The following is an 8,172-nucleotide window of genomic DNA, read 5'->3' as shown; positions in this document are numbered from 1 at the left end:
AATCGCGCCACCACATCGACAGGCTGTGGTGATGAACTAAACTTCTATTTCCGGTTAAAGACAGCAGCTAAACACATGTAACACAATATACACAAATTGTACGCTACTATGTAAAATGTGTTCTTAAAATAAAGAAAAATGAGCAACAGTCAACATTTTTCATATTTTTGAGCGCTTAATGTATGTTACTTAATGCCCATAATATCTTTCAAAGGTTCTTAACGTTACCATATGTCAGATATATTTTGATGCGGTGTTTCTATTCTGAGGTCAAAAGTTACGCACGAACTCTGACCCGATCACCCTGGTCGACTGCGCGTCTTCTTAGATTTTGATGATCTGTGATCCACTTTTCTCGTGTGTTGTTTGCGTTACATAAGTCTTAAAGCAACATGTTGCCTATAGGCTGTGTACAGACGTTTTAAACAGTCAGTTTAGGGTTTATATATTGATCTGGTGGAGGACAACGGTACAGAGCGGAGTTGGGGAGGGGGGTATGTTACGACTTGGCAAGGAGGAGCTTGGAGTCATAATTTTGGACCAAGTTGTATAATCCCCTTCATCGGACGACTGATTGTTAGTATCAGCTTTCGGTAAGCCGGTTCACATCAAATTCCATATCACAGTTTTTCCTTGTGATTTGTTTAATGCCATGTCTCAATACAACATGCCTCTGTAAGTATGTTGATGTTGTTACAAAAAGTTCCTCAGGACATCAGTTACATCAGGAAGGTTATAAGCCCATTCACACAGATCAGGACGCATGTGTGGCAACAGGAATTCTAGGAAATATGTCAAAGGTAAAGGTCTGGAAAAAGAAAACAAAACCCACCTGGACGTTGTTATGCAAATCGGAACAATAGTCGAGACAATGACTGTTTTCAATTTCGAGGCCTTTACCTTTGACCAAGGAGCTTTTATCAGAAAAGCTCCTTGCTTTGACACATAACCTAAAATTTTTGTTGCCTCACATGCATTCTGATCTCTGTGAATGACTTATTGTTTCCTCCTTGGTAACATTGACATGCAAGAGGCAGCTTTCTCCCAGAACAACAAAAGATCAAGCCATTTGGGAAAGGCTGAGTAGGTAGAACACACCAGTAGTATGTAGAAGTACATGTAGGAGCAACTTGTTGGTTTCAAATTTATCACGGAAGCAATGCAATATATTCTGTACAGATTTTGACGCTTTGTTTTGTATGAATAATGGGGTTGCACACTATCTTTTCTGTCTTTCTTCAGATCATGTGGCTGTTTATCAGCAAGTCTCCAGTCATGATGCTGCCGCTCCACCTCAGCAGGCAGACGGTGTGCAGCAGGTTACTGGGGGCATCCAAACTTCTCCAGGAGACCCAGCCTCACAGTCACAGCCTGAGCTGCCACAGAAACTCTGGTGTGAGATGGGTGTATTCTGCAGCCTATGCTGTCACACCAAAAAATGTGTTACTGTGTACGGTTGGACAGTATAGACTTGGGGTTCTCCTACTCCCAGCAAGGACGTCGGCATCAGGACCACAACTGCCTCCACTGCCATCCACGGAGGAACTAGTGAGGAAACATGGGTGCCTCAGGAGGGCTTTCAAGTCCAGGATCAAGAACAAGTACATCCTAGACCCAGCACTGGCAGGTACTTTTGTAGCTCTTATTTTAGGATCTTGTTACCTTTACCTCTTCCCATACTTCAATATTTTTGTGAGATATTGCACCCAATTAATGTTTAGGAATCACACCAACAAATGAACATACAGTGAAAAGCAAGTTATATAAATTTCTTTAAAGTTTCAAAATATATTGAGATGCTTCAAGTGTATCTTACCATGTTTTCTTCCTACTTTAGCTGTTGTAGTCGATCACCTGGGAGATCTTTCAGAGAACAAGCAGTGGATATTTGAGCTCAATCCAGGTAAGAGGCATTCCTTTAAGTTTATGGTAACTACAAGTGTGTTGTAATGTAATTCATTATGCAAAATTTGGTATGATTAAACATACATTTCATATATCATGCTTATACTCTGGTATCTGGTATTCTTTGTCAATGAATGTATGTGTGTATTGTGACAAAGTTCTTGTGTCCTACAGGCCCAGGTGTTGTGACAAGAGAGTTGCTGGCAGCTGGAGCCAGCAGGATTCTCATACTGGAGAATGACAAACTGTTTCTGCCATACAGCATGGTAGGGTCCTGTCTGTTGTGACAAATTACACAGTTAAGTGTTTTTATCCCCTACTTACGTTAAGTCATCACTGAGACTCATCAGATTGTAGCGAGCATTAGATGAGTCTTACCGGTAATTATGTATGGCAAGCTGTCTTTACTAGCTTAGGTGGTGGTAGCAAATAGAGGAAAATAGTTCAGTTTCCTTTGTTTTTTATATGAACATACAAACAAAATGTCAGCAACAGAGATGTGGTATTTCTACTATGAATATATAAGTGAAGATTCCAAAACATATAGTGGTATTATATGACACAAAGGATTTTTTAAGTCCAGAAAGAACTTCACAGTGAAACCTAAGATTGCTGACAAACTATCTTAATGAATTGTTTTGTTACACTGCTTAAATATACTCTATTTCTGTGATAACATGATACAAGGAAGGTGTTAATTATACTTATTTTACCCTTGACAGGCTCTAGCTAAGCATGTCAGGGACAGAGTACATGTAAAGTATGCAGACTTCTTCAGGATAGATCCCATGGGAGATGGGGTCATCAAACAGCCAGCTATCTCATCTGTAGAACTGTTCAACAAAATCCAACCTGCTCACTGGAAAGAAGGTAAGAATCACAGTCATGATAGAACAGTAACTGAAACCTTATTTTACCAGTATACACAGGTACATGATGTTTTGCTGAATGTGTGGGAGCTTTGAAGCTGCTTTATCACTCAGACACAAAAAAAACTTACAACTACAGTAGAGTATTGGCAAGCCTGTGATTTATGTGGTATGTTGCGGATAGTGCTATAATAGATTTTTTGTGGCAATTCCAGAAGTGGTTGTGCGAGTCGTTGGGATGTTGTCCCAGGAGAAAGAGAAGACACACCTAAGACACTTGTGCTACAGGATCCTGGAGAGATCATCACTGTTTGAGTATGGGCGTATGGAGCTCAATCTCTTTATAACAGAAAAAGTGTATAATGTGGGTACCTTCATCTTTTGGTAGTCCAGTATGAATTGTAATTTCATATGCTCTCAAGATTTATCTCTGTAAGTTGTTAAAAATTTTTGGTAGTGCACAATGTAGGCATGTTTCTACTTTTGGTGAGTGCAGACCACTGACAGAGCAACAGCAAATATTTTTGCTTTCTACATATTAAGAAGACTTAGAATTTTGATATGGCTCACCTTTCTCCCCTTCAGATGATTACAGCTCCACCAGGCGTGGACCTTGTTATTTATGAGAGCACCTCCATCCTGTGTCAAGCCTGCTTTGACATCCAACTTCTTCTAAAGGTATGCTAGCATTGCAGCTTGTTTACTACAGATAGAACTCTAATGTTAGCCCTTCTTATAGGATTTGATGTAGCTATTTGAAATGATTTGGATAGTGTATCCTTTTCTATAGTGTATGAATAATGATGAAGATCTAATTTTGTGTTCCATTTTCCCACAAAGGAACCCAATTCTAGATTTTTGCCTGTACAAGTCAAGGGTCAAACAACTTATAAGCACAAGGCTAATGCAGACAGGGTAAGTTGTAAACCTCCTAACTATAAAACATAAATAAGACTATTGTGCATCTTTCTTGTTTCTTTAGATACACATTGACAAGAAGACAAAAATGTCAAACATCTGACTTGTGGCTCATTTTCTTGCACAGTAAATGGTGATGGTTAAGCTTTCACTAGGGGTTTGGGGAAGTTTGTTTGTACTTTGTAGTTTTCAGGTGCATCTTTTCAAAGTACATTGTATCTGTAGGCTTGACACCTTTATTTGATATTTACTTGCTCATAACTATCAATGGATGGAGATTTTACCTAAGTCTTTTTATCATTAAGAAATTAATAATCATATTTTGTTCTCCATTTTTTTCTCTCCACAGTTTGTAAATGACCACATGTGTCTGGTGAGGCTGACCCCTAAAGCGGCCCTGTTTGACCAGGGACTGACCCCACAGAATGGCAGCCAGTTCATCTTCCTCGTTAGACAGCTCATGGCCAAGCCTAGAGCCAAACTTACAGACAGGATGGAGTAAGTGTATGGTTTTGTAACCATGTGACATTCTTACATTTGATTGTATCATTCTGCTACCCTTTAGTTAATATGACAGGGTATATTCCTTGATTTGGCCAGTGTAAGGAATTGTTACATTTTTGTATCTTATAACCTACATGATTGTATATTTGTATCTGTATAGCTAGTATTAATATAACTACCCTAGTATTAGTATAAACAAGAGCTTCACAGGCATGCAGCATGGCAGCAGCTGGTTATGTTACAGTGCACAATCTGTCACATCTAACCTTTGCACATCTAGTTGGCATAGTTAAAAGCTATTTATGGAAAATGCCCCTGTATTTGGTAGCAAACCACAGAAAACTGTGGGAAAGATTTCGACTTTGCTTTCCACCAGAATCTGGGTGCCCGGCAGCTTGAACATTCTGTCAGACCTGGGGCTGAGGCCGGACATGCGGGCGGGCGACCTCTCCCCAGCACAGTTCATGAAGCTGTTCCTCCTGCTGCTGAAGAATGGCAGCTTCCACAACACCTGGTGGGAGGACGAGGCTTACGAACAGATCCACTCCATCAACAACAGAGCAGCCTGACAGGTAGATATGGCAACAGGGTTGTGTATCTTTTGTGTCTTACTAGGCTCATGGGTAAGTTTATGAAGGTTAGACATCCAGGTAAGCAATATTCAAATACGATATTTACTTCCGGATATTTCCTTCCGGACGTTTCAAGTGATATCCATCACTCTTCTTCAGCATCACTAGAATGAACTAGCGGAACAATTCCATACAAGTACAGCTAACTAGAAAAACTGGTTTAACCACTAAATCGTTAGGATCATATGCAAAAAGTTACTCAATTTTAAATCATGTTAGCATAGTTTCCTATGGTCAGGCAACACCAAAAGAGAAACTATTGTCCTTTGTGATGCAAGGCGGGGTCCCAAGTACTAGGCTCATGGGCTTTTGTTAGTCAGTACCAGACTAACTATGCTGGCTATAGGGAGAATGATTTGCCAGAGGAGTTTAGCCACACAGGAAATGTTGCCCTCTCTCTTCTTGCCACTTATTCACCCTAATTTTTTTTCAAATTCTGCTATCTACAATCATCCAGGAAGGCTTAGTGGAGGCTGGATTTTTATGAAAGGGCACTTACATATATGTAGACAATGTCCAGTCTTGGAAATGCATAACATTGATGAGATTTGATTATGGAAAATGAAAATGATGGTCAGGTGGCATTTTTAGGAATTTTTATTCCACTCCACCAAAATAGTACACAATAGCCAACACATTGTAATCACGTTATAAGCTTATGATAAGCACATGAAAGAGACAGGCTGTCAAACTGTTAGTTCAATAAAATACAATTGACGAAAGCTGAGATAAAGCATACTAGTTGCAAATAGTGGTCAACTTGCAGTTGACCTACAATATGAGTCTTTTGTCGGTTGTTTCTCACATATTTCAATTGACAGTAGTTTGTCAGTTTGGAAACAAATACTTTAGTTTAAAAATAAAAACATTCTAGTTTGGTTGAAACCAAAAATGTAAACATAATTAGTTTGTCTAAAAGTAATGTAGAAGTGTCTATATTGTTATATAATGGTTAAAATCATATAATACAGGGTATGGGGCTCTAGTGTTGTAATCACACATTCCATCTAATAGGAAATGAAAGCTATCAAGTCAAACTTTCTCATGGCATTAAGTTATTTATGTACAGCTCCGTGATGCACACAATAATGGTAGTGGTTATAAAGCTATCCTTTGTAGATTTATAAAACGTATAAAACTTATAAAATACAAGTATCGTTATGTACATACATACTGGTTATTCCTAATCCAAAAAGATCCATGGTGAATAGCTGCCTGCAACATTTAATTGTAGTCTCACTACACTAAGTAGCCAACACTGTCAGTATTTTCCACTTCTAAATGATATACACTTGGGTATATCCGTATAAATCTATATTATAATAATTAAACCAATCACACCAAATAACTGATGAAAGCATTACTTGACTAGAAATTATCAAAATACACCAAAATAGCATAGCTTTCATCAAACACGTATCACACAACTGTCATCTACAGCTCCTCCAGGCAAACATACATGTACATGACACCAACACACTGACAGGACATCATCACCTGTCTACACAAGCTCACTTCTCTGGACTCATGCTCTCACAGAGAGTTACACAAAAGGGGGAATTCAAAGTGGATTCGATTCAAACTACCAATAGTTTCTTCATGTTGGTTGCCAACAAACATAATAAGCACATTGATAACAAGGGTTATTCACATTTAGTAATGCCAAAATACAAACAGTGATTTCAAAGTAGACAACATCTGATGTGAACCTAGTTTTGACCAAACATTCTTGTCAATATTTTGAAACTGTCCAAATCCATCTTGGTTATCGACTTTTGCATGTCACAATACAACTCAAATAGTAGGGTAGTAAACCTCCCCATAACACTTTCCCCTTTTGTGCAACTTCTTGATAAGAAACATCCTGTCGAGCTTATACCTTATCACCACATCGTTAAGCGGATCGTACACAAATGCACCGCTGGCGATGTTGGCATCTGTCAAAAAAAGATATCTCCTGCCCACACGAAAAGTGGGGCACTGACATCGGTGAACCTGCATGAACAGGTAGTTTTGCAGCGGCTTGTTGTTCTTGTTGGTTTGTCTCCTGGATGTTGCTGTTCCGTCATCAATGTCAGTCAGGATGAAGGTGGTTATGTTGGTGTTCATCAGGGGAACCTCGAGCTCCTCCTGGACTTTTGCTGAGAATACTATTAGGAAAAGGAGACAGTTCAGTTTGGCATTGCGAATTCATTACTCCCCTGAATTTGAAATCATGTCATATCTTGGAAACTATTTGAGAGTCAAGTAAATTGGACACTTCAAGACAGAAGGTTTGCTAAGATCTTATTAGTTTTCAAACTCCTTCATGTCTTTCATGCCCAGGTAGTAAAGTTTGTACCTTCAGCCTGTTTCAAAATTCTTTCAAGATTGGCATGGAATCATAGCAGCTTCGTTATTCAATAACAATACAAAAGGAGTCTTGTACTCCTAGCCATGTAGCAGAAAGAAGGAAAGTCTTTTATGGCAAGTTTTCCTAACTGCTAAGTATCCAGAAGGCTTGATCTTAATTCATTGCTTACTGTGTGTCTTCGAGCATTCAGGGAATTTCCAGTCCAGCCTGCGTTTGAACTTGGTATCACATTTTTCCTCACACGTAACTGCAAAGAAAAAAAATTTAGTACCTTTATCATAGTCTGAACTTCATGTAGCTAAGTACCTGTCAGCATAGGGTGAGGATGAACAATTATGCAGAAAAATTTTATACAATTATAGTCTTCATCCGATTTTATAAGTTTAAGACCACCCAATGACCTGCTCAAATTTCTGCGTACATTAGTCTGGATTTGATGTCAGTTTCCAATCATACACTTCAATAAACAACTTCCTTGAGTCAGGTAACTGAAATAATTTCTATATGAGTGATTTCTGAATGAGCTGTAAAAAGAGGGAAGATATTGCTGTAGCTGGACACAACCAAAGAATGACACTTGTTGGAATGGCACATATACAGCACCAAGAGGTCAGTAACAGTGTTCAGGTTTGGTTAAGTTAAATGTTTCGGGTTTCTTAAGCCATAGTCCATAGGTGGGCTATTTCAGAGACCCAATGTTTGCATTGATGTAGTACATTTGTGCCACAGCCAGCAAGAGGAAAGCAGCAACATTCAGATGTGATTTCTGTGTGGAGAGGATTAGGTGAATCACAGCAATTACAGGAATGTACCCTTCTAGTACCCGTTCTCTTGACAGGCTTGTTGTCGGTGCAGTCCATGCGCCGGGGGTTCACCAGCCATTTGCCGCAGCACTCTGTTTTACGTTTCTTAAGCTTCCTGATGCGTCCGTCACAGCACTTCTCCTTAGTGGTGATGAAGAGGTTGCCATTGCAGACATCATACTTATCCT

The 8,172-nt window shown here is 39.2% G+C and overlaps 2 protein-coding genes across 2 annotated transcripts in view; one reads left to right on the top strand and one right to left on the bottom strand.

Moving 5' to 3' along the window:
* The first annotated feature begins 299 nt into the window (after positions 1-299).
* LOC118419295 (dimethyladenosine transferase 2, mitochondrial-like) overlaps positions 300-8,172 on the top strand; it is a 16,001-nt gene continuing 8,128 nt past the window's right edge. Inside the window, exons 1-10 of the mRNA XM_035825646.1 lie at positions 300-593; positions 1,243-1,627; positions 1,838-1,903; positions 2,080-2,171; positions 2,628-2,775; positions 2,990-3,138; positions 3,360-3,452; positions 3,615-3,689; positions 4,042-4,190; positions 4,573-4,768. Coding sequence (XP_035681539.1) covers positions 1,246-1,627; positions 1,838-1,903; positions 2,080-2,171; positions 2,628-2,775; positions 2,990-3,138; positions 3,360-3,452; positions 3,615-3,689; positions 4,042-4,190; positions 4,573-4,765 — 1,347 coding nt within the window. The 5' untranslated portion in view covers positions 300-593; positions 1,243-1,245 and the 3' untranslated portion in view covers positions 4,766-4,768. The remainder of the gene's footprint in view (positions 594-1,242; positions 1,628-1,837; positions 1,904-2,079; positions 2,172-2,627; positions 2,776-2,989; positions 3,139-3,359; positions 3,453-3,614; positions 3,690-4,041; positions 4,191-4,572; positions 4,769-8,172) is intronic.
* Positions 6,403-8,172, bottom strand: part of LOC118425596 — a 10,261-nt gene continuing 8,491 nt past the window's right edge. Inside the window, exons 13-15 of the mRNA XM_035834543.1 lie at positions 8,005-8,170; positions 7,351-7,428; positions 6,403-6,978 (exon numbers count right to left, since the gene is read on the bottom strand). Coding sequence (XP_035690436.1) covers positions 6,623-6,978; positions 7,351-7,428; positions 8,005-8,170 — 600 coding nt within the window. The 3' untranslated portion in view covers positions 6,403-6,622. The remainder of the gene's footprint in view (positions 6,979-7,350; positions 7,429-8,004; positions 8,171-8,172) is intronic.

The sequence above is a fragment of the Branchiostoma floridae genome, chromosome 1, assembly GCF_000003815.2.
Source record: "Branchiostoma floridae strain S238N-H82 chromosome 1, Bfl_VNyyK, whole genome shotgun sequence".
NCBI classification, from domain to species: Eukaryota; Metazoa; Chordata; class Leptocardii; order Amphioxiformes; family Branchiostomatidae; genus Branchiostoma; species Branchiostoma floridae.
This window is presented reverse-complemented; position numbering and strand designations above follow the sequence as displayed.